This window comes from Diceros bicornis, chromosome 4, assembly GCF_020826845.1.
Source record: "Diceros bicornis minor isolate mBicDic1 chromosome 4, mDicBic1.mat.cur, whole genome shotgun sequence".
Taxonomy (NCBI): Eukaryota; Metazoa; Chordata; class Mammalia; order Perissodactyla; family Rhinocerotidae; genus Diceros; species Diceros bicornis.
The window spans coordinates 22717913-22730803 of record NC_080743.1 but is presented as its reverse complement, the minus strand read 5'-3'; the positions used below and the strand labels follow the sequence as shown (position 1 = coordinate 22730803).

The window sequence follows — 12891 nt, the reverse complement described above, 5'->3', positions numbered from 1 at the left end:
GCGGCCAAACATGGCTGTACTCATGTCAAGACAGCCCTCAGTGAACAATACTGAGTTTTAGGACATCGATGTCTACCTAACCACAGAACTCTCTGCTGTTCAATTATCATAAGAAACTTGTACATCAGAAAAACTGGTCATGGAAAACAGCCTAAAGGACATGCAATCCATTCATTCCAAATTTTATCTTTGGAGAAACTCAAGAGCTACTTGCTAGACTTGCATTGTTTGGAACCCTGTATAATTGCTTTTCCTGAACAATGCTGGGGTGTTAACCCACTGTAACACCACTGTAAAGTGTGATTACAGTAAAGGATGTTGAGATCAGCACTATGTTTTTAATTTTATTGTGGTAACATTGGTTTATAACATTGTATAAATTTCAGGTGTACATCATTATACTTCTATTTCTGCATAGATTACATCATGTTCACCACCCCAAGACTAATTACAATCCATCACCACACATGTGCCTAATCATCCCTTTTGCTCTCTTCCCTCCTGCCTTCCCCTCTGGAAACCACCAATCCAGTCTCTGTCTCTATGTCTTTGTTTGTTGTTGTTTTTATCGTCTGCTTATGAGTGAGATCATACAGCATTTGATGTTCTCTCTCTGGCTTATTTTGCTTAGCATAATACCCTCAATGTCCCTCCATGTTGTCACAAATGGCTGGATTTCCTAGTTTCTTATGGCTGAGTAGTATTCCATTGTGTATATATACCACATCTTCTTTATCCATTCAGCCCTTGATGTGTACTTAGGTTGTTTCCAAGTCTTGGCTATTGTGAAGAATGCTGCAATGAATACAGGTGTGCATGTATCTTTACACATTCATGTTTTCATGTTCTTTGGATAAATACCCAGCAGTGGAATAGCTGGATTGTATGGTAGTTCTATCCTTAATTTTTTGAGGAATATCCATACTGTTTTCCATAGAGGCTGCACCAGTTTGCACTCCCACCAGCAGTGTATGAGAATTACCTTCTCTCCACATCCTCTCCAACACTTGTTGTTTCCTGTGTTGTTAATTATAGCCATTCTGATGGGCGTGAGGTGATATCTCATTGTAGTTTCGATTTGCATTTCCCTGATACTTAATGACGTTGAACATCTTTTCATGTGCCTGTTGGCCATCTGTGTATCTTCTTTGGAGAAGTATCTGTTCAGGTCTTTTGCCCATTTATTAATTGGGCTGCTGTTTTTTTTTGTTGTTGAGATATATGAGTTTTTTATATATTTTGGAGATTAACCCCTTATCAGATATATAGTTTGCAAATATCTTCTCCCAGTTGTTAGATTGTCTTTTCATTTTGTTGATGGTTTCCTTTGCTGTGCAGAAACTTTTTAGTTGGATGTAGTGCCATTTGTTTATTTTTTCTATTGTTTCCATTGCCCGGTCAGACATGATACTTGAAAATATGTTGCTAAGACCAATGTCAAAGAGTGTACTGCCTATGTTTTCTTCTAGAAGTTTTATGGTTTTAGGTCTTACATGCAAGTCTTTAATCCATTTTGAGTTAATTTTTGTGTATACTGTAAGATAATGGTCTACTTTCACTTTTTTGCAGATGGCTGTCCAGTTTTCCCAACGCCATTTATTGAAGAGACATGCCTTTCTCCATTGTATATTCTTGGCTCCCTTGTCGAAAATTAGCTGTCCATAGATGGGCTCTCGATTCTGTTCCATTGATCTATGTGTCTGTTTTTGTGCCAGTACCATGCTGTTTTGGTTACTATAGCTTTGTAATATATTTTGAAATCAGGGAGTGTGATACCTTCAGCTTTATTCTTTTTTCTCAGGATTCCTTTGGCTATTCAATGTCTTTTGTTGTTCCATATAAATTTTAGGATTCTTTGTTCTATTTCTGTGAAAAATGTTGTTGCAACTTTGATAGGGATTGCATTGAATCTATAGATTGCTTTAGGAAGTATGGACATTTTAACTATGTTAATTCTTCCAGTCCAGGAGCACAGAATATCTTTCCATTTCTTTGTGTCTTCTTCAATTTCTTTCAACAATGTTTTATAGTTTTCAGTGTACAGATCTTTTATCTCTTTGGTTAAGTATATTCCTAGATATTTTATTCTTTTTGTTCCAATTGTAAATGAGATTGTATTCTTAATTTCTCTTTCTGCTACTTTATTGTTAGTGTATAGAAATGCAACTGATTTTTGTATGTTGATTTTGTATCCTGTAACTTTGCTGTATTCATTTATTATTTCTGAAAGCTTTTTGGTGGATTCTTTAGGGTTTTCTATATGTAAAATCATGTCATTTGCAAATAGTGACACTTTCACTTCTTCCTTTCCAATTTGGATCCCTTTTATTGCTTTTTCTTGCCTGATTTCTCTGGCTAGGACTTCCAATACTATGTTAAATAGGAGTGGTGAGAGTGGGCATCCTTGTCTGGTTTCTGTTCTCAGAGAGATGGCTTTCAGTTTTTCACCATTGAGGATATGAGCTGTGGGTTTGTCATATATGGTCTTTATTATGTTGAGGTACTTTCCTTCTATACTCATCTTCTTTTTTTTTTATCATAAATGGATGCTATATCTTGTCAAATGCTTTCTCTGCATCTATTGAGATGATCATGTGATTTTTATTCTTCAGTTTATTAATGTGGTGTATCACGTTGATTGATTTGCAGATATTGAATCACTCCTGCATCCCTGGAATAAATCCCACTTGATCATGGTGTATGATCTTTTTAATGTATTGTTGTGTTCCATTTGCTAGTATTTTGTTGAGGATTTTTGCATTGATGTTCATCAATGATATTGGCCTGTAATTTTCTTTTTTTTGTGTTGTCCTTGTCTGGTTTTGGTATCAGGGTAATGCTGGCTTTGTAGAATGTGTTAGGAAGAGTCCCCTCCTCTTCAATTTTTTGGAAGAGTTTGAGAAGGATAGTTATTAAGGCTTCTTTGAATGTTTGGTAGAATTCACCAGGGAAGCTGACTGGTCCTGGACTTTTATTTTTGGGGAGGTTTTTGATTAGTGGTTCGCTCTCCTTACTGGTGATTGGTCTATTCAATTCTCTATTTCTTCTTGATTGGGTTTTGGAGGGTTGTATGATTCTAAGAATTTATCCATTTCTTCTAGATTATCCAATTTGTTGGCATATAGCTTTTCATAGTATTCTCTCATAATCTTTTGTATTTCTGAGGTGTCTGTTGTAATGTCTCCTCTTTCATTGCTGATTTTACTTAGTTGAGCCTTCTCTCTTTTTTTCTTGCTGAGTCTAGCTAAAGGTTTGTCAATTTTGTTTATCTTTTCAAAGAACGAGCTCTTGGTTTCATTGATTTTTTCTATTGTTTTTTTAGTCTCTATTTCATATATTTCTGCTCTGATTTTTATTATTTCCCTCCTTCCACTGATTTGGGGCTTTGTTTGTTCTTCTTTTTCCAGTTCCTTTAGGTGCACTGTTAGATTTTTTATTTGAGATTTTTCTTATTTGTTGAGATAGCCCTGTATTGATATAAACTTCCCTCTTAGAACCGTTTTTGCTGTATTCCATAAATTTTGCCATGTCATATTTTCATTTTCATTTGTCTCCAGGTATTTTTGGATTTCTCCTTTGATTTATTCATTGACCCGATCATTATTCAGTGGCATTTTGTTTAATCTCCACGTATTTGTGACTTTTCTGATTATCTTCCTATAGTTAATTTCTAGTTTCCTACTGCTGTGGTCAGAAAAGATGCTTGGTATTATTTCAGTCTTCTTATATTTATGGAGACTTGTTTTGTGGCCTAATATGGGATGAATCCTGGAGAACGTTCCATGTACATTTGAAAAGAATGTGTATCCTTCGGTTTTTGGATGGAATGTTCTGTATATATCTACTAAGTCTATCTGGTCTATTGTGTCGTTTAAGGCCAATGTTTCCTTATTGATCTTCTGTTTGGATGATCTATCTATTGGTGTAAGAGGAGTGTTAAAGTCCTCTACCATTATTGTGTTACTGTCTATTTCTCCTTTTATGTCTGTTAACAATTGCTTTACATATGTAGGTGCTCCTACATTGGGTGCATAGATATTTACGAGTGTTATATCCTCTTGTTGGATTGTTCCCTTGATCATTATGTAGTGCCTCTCTTTGTCTCTTGTTACAGTTTTTGTTTAAAAGTCTATTTTGTCTGATATGAGTATTGCTACCCCAGCTTTCTTTTCATTGCCATTTGCATGGAGTATCTTTTTCCATCCCTTCACTTTCAGTTTGTGAGTGTCTTTAGCTCTGAAGTGTATCTCTTGTATGCAGCATATATGTGAGTCTTGTTTCTTTTACCCAATCAGCCACCCTACGCCTTTTGATTGGAGCATTCAGTCCATTGACATTTAAAGTAGCTATTGATAACTATGTACTTACTGCCATCTTTTAACTTGTTTTCTGGGTGTTTTAGTAGTTCTTCTCTTTTCCTTTCTTCTTCTCTTGTTCTCCTCCTTTGTGGTTTGACGGCTTTCTTTAGTATTATGGTTGGGTTCCTTTCTCTTAGTTTTTTGTGCATTCATTATAGGTTTCTGGTTTGTAATTACCATGAGGTTCGTATATAATAACCTACATATATAGCAATCTGTATTAAGTTGATGGTCTCTTTAGTTTGTCCTCTTTCTGAAAGTTCTACTCTTTTACTCCCCTCCTCCCACATTTTATGTTTTTGATATCATATCTAACCTCTTTTTTGTGCATTTGTATCTGTTACCCTCTTATCATGGAAGTAGATAATTTTTTCCTATTTGTGGTCTTCTCATTTCCCCTTAAATAAGTCCCTTTAGCATTTCTTGTAGGACTCGTTTCTTGGTGATAAACTCCTTTAATTTTTGCTTGTCTGGGAAACTCTTTATCTCTCCTTCCATTCTGAATGATAACCTTGCCGGGTAGAGTATTCTAGGTTTTTTCCTTTTAGCACTTTAAATATATCATGCCACTCTTTTCTAGCCTCTAAGGTTTCTGCTGAGAAGTCAGCTGATAGCCTTATGGGGTTTCCTTTGTATGTAACTTGTTGCTTTTCTCTTGCAGCTTTTAGGATTCTCTTTTTATCTTAAATTCTGGACATTTTAATTATGATGTGTCTTGGTGTGGGCCTCTTTGGGTTTATCTTTTTTGGTGCTCTCTGTGCTTCCTGTACCTGGATGTCTGTTTCCTTCCTTAGGTTGGGGAAGTTTTCAGCTATTATTTCTTCAAATAGATTCTCTGCCCCTTTGTTTCTCTCTTCTCCTTCTGGGACACCTATAACATGGATGTTAGTGCACTTGATGTTGTCACAGAGGTCTTTTAGACTGTCCTCATTCTTTTTTAATCTTTTTTTCTTTTATCTGTTCAGCTTGGATGATTTCCTCTAGTCTTTTGTCCACCTTGCTGATCTGTTCTTCTGTATCCTCTACTCTGCTTTTTATTCCCTCTAGTGAGTTTTTCATTTCCAGTATCATATGTAGGTTGGCTGTGTCTCCTGATCTTGGAGAGATGACCTCATGTAAGTGATGCCTTATGAGTCCCAGCAGTATGCTTCTCTCTTGCCACCAGTTCCAAATGTTCCAGGAGTGATGCCCATGTGGGCTATGTGTGTGCTTTTGTTGTGGCAGGGATGCTCTTGCTGTAGGCGCCCAGGGAGGCTGAGCACACCCCCTGGCGAGGTGATTGTAATGCTCAGCTTCAGTCTCTTTATTGGGAGTGGGGAGCCCCAGCACAGTTGGCTGCAAGGTCTAATAGCACTTTCTTGTTGCTGTTTTTCTATTAAGTGAGTAGGCTCCCAGCACAGCTGGTTGTTAGGATCAGGGGCTTACAATTGCTTTAGGCCTCCGGCCTATAAGGCTCTTGTCAGCTCTCTGAGGATTGCAGCTGGGTGGGGCTGGCCCAAGGCACAGGAGCACCCAATTGTTTCAGGTTTTGGAAGGTGGGCCTGATCCCCTATGTGGCTATTTGAGAAGCACAAGTCTTCTGCAGCTGACAAACCCCACTGCCCACAGGTCCACACACACACACACAGTCAGCACAGTCCTGCCTTGTGCGTGCCCCAACCGCCTGAAATGGACCCAGTATCTCCACAGCAGAGGCCCCACATTGTCCACCAATGCCCCACACACTCCACCTGCTCCTCACGCATGCCCTGCCCCACAGAGGTGGACCCACTCGCCAGGCTACAGAGAGTCTAGGCACCACAAGTTGCCAGAGGGCTTGTTGTTGGGTGGTGCCAGTCCCTAGGATGGGCTGCGTGCCTTGGGTGAGCTAGATTAAATTGGTGCTGTAGTGGGTAGGGCAGACTATGGGCTAGCAGGCCACAGGGAGAACTCCAATGGTGTCTGCCAGCGTCTGTGTGAGTACTCCCACACCATGTCACAACAATGGCCACCGCCAATGTCCCGGTCCCTGGAGAGGTCTCACCTCTCACCGAGATGCACCCAGAGCCCATCAAGTGAGTCTCTTTTCACCAAATGACCGTGTACCTTTCTTTCTGGTGATTTTAGGTTGCTTTCTGAAACAGGTGAATTCGTGCATGGACCCTTTAAGAGCTGGCTTTAATTTCTTTATGTCCCAGCATTTCTGGGGGTATTCCCCATTGTTGTTAGTAGCCAGCAAAGCCAGATATTATGACACTTGTCTCAGTTGTGCGGGGTCCAAAAAATGCTTATAGCAGCAATGCTCCCTGGCTCAGGTCCCCCACTCCTCCAGGGAAGGCTGCATACATTTGGATTGCTCCTGGGTGGCTGTGAAGCCTTGCAGCTTGTGAAGGTGGTGTTTTTTCTCTCTAGAAGGGAATTTCTGCCTCTTTCACCTAAGTCAAGATTGTTGTTTGTTCCAAGGGTTCCTCTTATCCAGTTTTCAGTTCTCTCTCAGGGGTATTTGTTCCAAGAGTAGTTGTAGTTCTGCTGTGTCTGTGGGAGGAGCTGAGTTCAGAGTCTGCCTATGCTGCCATCTTGACCTATTCTCTGATCAGCACTATATTAAACTAGTTGTTGTGATTATTATGTGGAGTTGATGAGGCTGCAGCCCTTAACATTACAGTATCCTAATTTATTGAGGATTAATAAATGAAACTTCACTTTGGTCTCAACTAGGAAAAGCCATGCTCCTCTTGAGCCTCTGGTTTTTTTTTGTGCTGTAGATGCTGTTAATTTTGTTGCTCTATATGTCTCCTTTGTTCTGCCCACTTAGAAGCTCAAAATGAAATGCTGTGGCTGCAGCAATTGTACAGAATATTATATTAATTATTGGATGTGCTAAACTTTCCTCTAGTTTTCATTTTATATTCACTACAACCCATTTCTTTATTTTCTATATTTTTGTATTATATTTATTGTATGTGTCTCTAAGATGCCTCAAATTCTGTTTTGAAATAAGATAGGTCTATAAATAAAGAAACAAATTTGCATTCTCTGTGGAAACAATCTCCTAGATATTTTGTTTTCAGTAAGAAAGCCACCCAAATCATGAAGTCATTATGCAAATGAACTGAGAACTTGAAACACCTTTTACAAGAATGCTTTCTTTTGGAGGCACTGGAATGTGTGATTAGTCCTTGATGGGGGCTGCCATACTGCTAAGTCTATTTGGCTCCTCTTCTTCTCCTTTTATCTGTCATGCCCCTAGCCTCTTCTACCTTTATTCAGTCCTTCATATGGTCCTCAAAGCCCCCCTTCTCAAGCAAGGCTCTGATTATATCTGTCTCCAGATTTAAAAAAAAAAAAATCCTCAAATCTTTTTCATTGCCTTCAGGAAAAGGCCAAATCTTACTCATCTTTTTGGATGACCTAGCATAGGCCTGGAATATAGGAGGCAGCTGATGAACATTTGTTAAATGAACTGAATTGCATTACAGAAGATAATGCATACAAGGCATTATTAGCAGAGTACTTGGCACAAAGTACACAATAAATGTTTATTTCTTAATCACTTTCCCTTCACGCCTGTCCTGAACCTACCTTTCCCACCTCATCTGCCACCACCGTGGCTTTAATCATCACTCACTCTTGTAATTTCATGCAGATAACATACATTTCTATGCCTATGGAACCTTCACCATGCTGTTATTTCTACAATGCAATCTCTTCCTTAAATGCATCATCCCTGCCCAAATCTAGAGAAAAGAATACATCTTCCTGGTGATGTTGGTCCACATCTCCTCTATAATAAGCCATGCTGTTTATATTTGTATAGTTTGACCTGGTTGGGGATTTCTGGCATCTTTCACGTACAATTCCATGTTCTTTTTAACTGGCAAAGCTCCTTAAAACAAATTAGAACACACTTGCATTTGTTGATACAAGCACCCCTTCTTTCTGGTATTCAAAACCGTTAATAAATGACTGAGCAGTGATTAAACTTTTGGATTTGAATGGGTAGTTTTTATACGTATGTATCCAGTTGTTTAGCATTTTATTTCATTGTATCATCCCCTATAGGAAGTCTAAAATACATTTTAGAAAATTTTATAATCAAAAGAAGGATGGGTGATTTGTTTATCTCATGAAAACCTAGCCCAAGGCTACTGACAGCTGCAATTCCCCTAGCCACTTCCACATAATTTTTAGAATGCGAATGCCAGGAATGGTGCTGTTGACGTTAATATCAGGATAAGGAAGAGAAGGACTAGGTGTCTCTGGAGGAGTCTGTGGGGGAATAAACAAAGATACTTGTGCAATGTTGGAGATTTCTGACTTCAGGTTGACCTTATCAACAGCCTGAATAGCAATGAAAAGATCCGTGCCATTTTCAAAAGTGATGTTTTCTGGTTTAAACACAAAGACTTCCTCAGAGTTGGCCTCCTTTGGGATGAGATCATTAGTGTTCACTTGAAGCGAATCATTGAATTTGTCTCTAAGATCAAGAATATTTGCACTTATTCTAATGATGTACTTGTGAGCTAAAAAAAAAAAAGAAAAAAGAAAGCAAAGGACATAACTTGTAATTCTCATGTCTTAAAGAAGTTTTAAAAGTCTGTTAGAAACTATATCACCATTCCATAAATTTCCAGTGAATAAATAGAATTGATGGTCCATATTTGCAAGCGTAAGTATCCTTTCTACATTCTTGCTGGTGTATCTCGACAGAGTGATAAACATAAAACTGCATCGGGCATGACTTAAAGCTTTGGTGGGTATTTCTGGGCATAGTGCCTGGCTGAGAGAGGATGTTGTTTAATTACCGCTTATTATTTTATTATGTATAGACCAGTTTTGAGTACCAGTGCTTCTCAAACTTTAATGTGCATACGAATCACCTCGGGATCTTAAAATGCAGATTCCGGTTCAGTAGGTCTGGGTTGGGGCCTGAGATTCTACGTTTCTAACAAGCATTTGTGTGATGCCCATGCTGCAGTCCACAGATTGAGAAGTTTCTTCCAAAGGACAGCTCTGCTCTATAGAGATCTATGTTTTATTCCCAATCCTCCCCAGGAGTCGTTACTAAAAATGGAGTTTATGAAAAGACAGTTTAGCAAGATTTCAGAAAATGCTGAGGGTTGCCTTTTCCTGGTTGAAACCTCTTACACTTAACGTACGCCAGTTTTTCAGATTCTAAACCTCTAATATTTAAAAATCTTAACCTTTCATTTCAGAGGAAGCTCAAGATCCCTCCTGCCTTCTGCCCTCCACGTGGACCACAACGTGCCTGCCTCACTCCCTTCTGCACCTCTGCTTGGCTGCTAAACTCCCTTACACGGTCCACACCAGGTCCAGCTTACCTGTTCCGTGATCGTAATCGTCCCCAGGAGCTGTCCAAGTCAGATTAATGAGACTATCCCCTTGGATTTTTGCCTTCAGGTCAGTGATTTGGCAAGGTGGAAAGAGATCGGGTATGGGAGCATTTGGGACATTGGAGGCCACAAATGAACCTCCCGAGGATGTTCTGCTGAAACACACTTGCTTGCCTTGAAGATCATCCTTATTGATTTCAGGTCTTGGTGGATTCCATTTTATTTCACCTGTATTAAAAAACTCCTCATTATGTGATAAGCAACACCACTAAACATCTGTACTTCCCTCTGTTTTGTTACTGGATTACCTTCTTCTTACTCTTCCCTTCCCCTTCATTCCTCCCCCACACAAAATTCACTTCAACTCCTTGGTGTAAAGATCCCAAATCAGGTTGAATCAGAGTGAAAAAAGCAAAGAGAGAATCACATTCTTTATCTCACAGGCATTTCCTGGATATTTAGTGGAGTAACTTTTGTAATTTATTTTCATGACATTTTTCCTGAAATTGTTTCTTTTCCCATCTTTTTGCCTATCCTGATCTTATCCTTCCACAAGTTCAGTTTAAATACTATCTCTGTTTTAAACCTTCTCAGAATGCCTCAAGAAATCTCTTCCACCTAGATAGTACTGTGGGTTTCATTATCTTTCCTATTTATTTGGTAATTAATCATCTGGGACGTCAAGAATTGCCTCGATTATTTATTCTGTGCATTTTTCTTTATCTTTCTCCATGTTTGTGTTTTATCTTTCTTATTAGATTGCAGTTTCTCACGAAACGTTTTATGTTAGGGGTTTTAAAATTTTATGCTTTTGAAAAACTTCTAACTTTGTCAATGAAAGCATGGGAAGTGAGTTCTCCTAGCAGTCCCAGTTTCCTTCACATTCCTATTGAAAGGTTGTGTAAAAGTAATCCTGGAATTCAAAAAGTACTCTGACCTGCTCCATCAGTGGAGTTGTCAGACTCTCTTTTTAACAGAAATATTGCATCACACTCTAACGTGTGTTACTCAGAATTTACTTTCTCATAAACTCTACTTCTTTAGCCCTTAAAATTTTTGTCTGTAAAGGAAGATTGATCTTCATACCATTAATCTGGTCTTGGGCAAAGATGAAATGAGTTCTTTAGCAAGTTCAGCGTTAGTATTCAATTCACCAATAGAGACCATCTCTCTTGGTATTGAGGCTTACCAAGGGATAGAGGGAAGAACATGGCTTCCCAATGCCAAGCCAGATGGTACCATATTGGTTATGTGGACTAAGAACCTCTCTAGCCTCTGTTTCTCCATCTGTCAAATGAGATAACTAGAAGAATGAGATGTACTAATGTAGGGAAAACACTGAGCATAAGGCTAGATATAGCCACCAAACCAGTGCCCCCCTGCCTTCTTCCCCTAACTCAAAAAGAAGAGCAAAAGAGACTGAAATAAGCTGAAATATGTGAAAGAGCTTTGGAAGCAACAGTGTCTTTTAAAGCATTTTTTTTTTCCTATAATTGCCTTTGCATGAGGAGATACCACATGTCTCTGAATCCTCTCTTTACTGTGTGTACACCTAAGTAAAGAGGACAGTGGAAAGCTTTTTGGAGAAGCTGTTCTTACTACACATCAGTGCTTGGAAAACACCTGCCCAGGACAGAGTGGAGATAATGGAAAACGAGTCCTGGAACCCATCAGGACTCAGTCTCTGTCCCAATTCCAGCTCTAGTCCACGGCAAGTGTTCATCACAAAGAGTGGTATGGGACTGTCTGTTTCCTGAAGCATAATTTTCCCACCTGCTTACATGTGGGCTCAGTGTGGGCAGGTATTAGGTTAATCTACTATTCTCCCTGGTCTAAGCAGGAAGAGAGAGGAGAAAGAGGAGACAGTGGGCTTATGGTGATATTGATGTAGTTAACAAGCCCTAAATTATGTTTTATTCTATGGAAATGCCTGTATCAGTGAAAAGAACTTCATTAAAAGTGTTTTAAAATGTATTAAAAATAACAAACATTTACTGAACACTGAGTATTTACCAACAATAGCTTATTAGATGTATTTCCTTGTTTATTCCTCATAACGATCCTATGAGGTAGTTACCATTATTATCCCTATTTTACAAATGTGGAAAGTAAGCACAAAGAGATTACCTAAAATACTTTATTTGGTAGAGGGCTGGAATTTGAACCAAGGCAGTCAAAACTACATTCAATCTATTGGTTTTCAACTGAGGGCTATTTTGCCCCCTAGAAGACAGTAGACAACATCTGGAGACATTTTTTTTTTTTTCTTTGTGAGGAGATCAGCCCTGTGCTAACATCTGCCAATCCTCCTCCTTTTTTGCTGAGGAAGACTGGCCCTGGGCTAACATCCGTGCCCATCTTCCTCCACTTTATATGGGACGCTGCCACAGCATGGCTTGACAAGTGGTGCGTCGGTGTGCGCCCGGGATCCGAACTGGCGAATCCCGGGCCACTGCAGCGGAGCACGCGCACTTAACCTCTTGCGCCGCCGGGCCAGCTCCTGGAGACATTTTTAATTGTCATGAGCGGGGGGCTGTTTCTGATATCTAGTGGGTAGAGGCCAAGGATGCTGCTAAACATCCTACAGTGCACAGGATAGCCCTCCACGACAAAGAATTATGTTGTCCAAAATGTCAATAGTGCCACGATTGGGAAACCCTGATTTAAGCCTGTACCATTCTCCCCATAGGCTTAATGGTTTTCTCTTGATCCCAAGCCTTTTACTCAAGCCAGGTGTGTTATTACAGATCACTTACCATTCTCAAACCAGCCAGGTATGTACATGGCTCCATTCTGCTGGGGTACCACCTTTTGTCCGGCTGTGTTCACTCCTCCCAGAGCCCACACTTTTATACTGTATCTACCATTTGTGTCGTAAGACGTAAAATACCTTGAATAGATACCATCATTCTTAGTAGCATCAGCACCTTGATAGGGAAATGAAGGAATTAATGAATATCCTAAAGGTAACTGGGGATTTGTATATTTCCAATTCATATGTGAGTAAAAAAAGCAAATTTTCAAAGCAGAGATAATCCAGCATTATCTCCAAGCAAGTTTGGGATTTGACTATGTTAAGGATGAGGTCTACTTCTTTTACCAGGGTGGTATGTGTATGTGTGTGTGTGTATAGTTTCATATATGTACATCTTGTCTTCCTGAATTGTTGTCTTTCTTTTTGAAGTCAGAGATCATGTCAT

General features: G+C 39.3%; 1 protein-coding gene across 1 annotated transcript in view; it reads right to left on the bottom strand.

Moving 5' to 3' along the window:
- Positions 1 to 8362: 8362 nt before the first annotated feature.
- The window catches only part of CLCA1 (chloride channel accessory 1), a 29989-nt gene continuing 25460 nt past the window's right edge, over positions 8363 to 12891 (bottom strand). The window contains exons 12-14 of the mRNA XM_058537113.1: positions 12448 to 12618; positions 9680 to 9919; positions 8363 to 8860 (exon numbers count right to left, since the gene is read on the bottom strand). Of these exons, the coding sequence (XP_058393096.1) occupies positions 8472 to 8860; positions 9680 to 9919; positions 12448 to 12618 (800 nt within the window). The 3' untranslated portion in view covers positions 8363 to 8471. The remainder of the gene's footprint in view (positions 8861 to 9679; positions 9920 to 12447; positions 12619 to 12891) is intronic.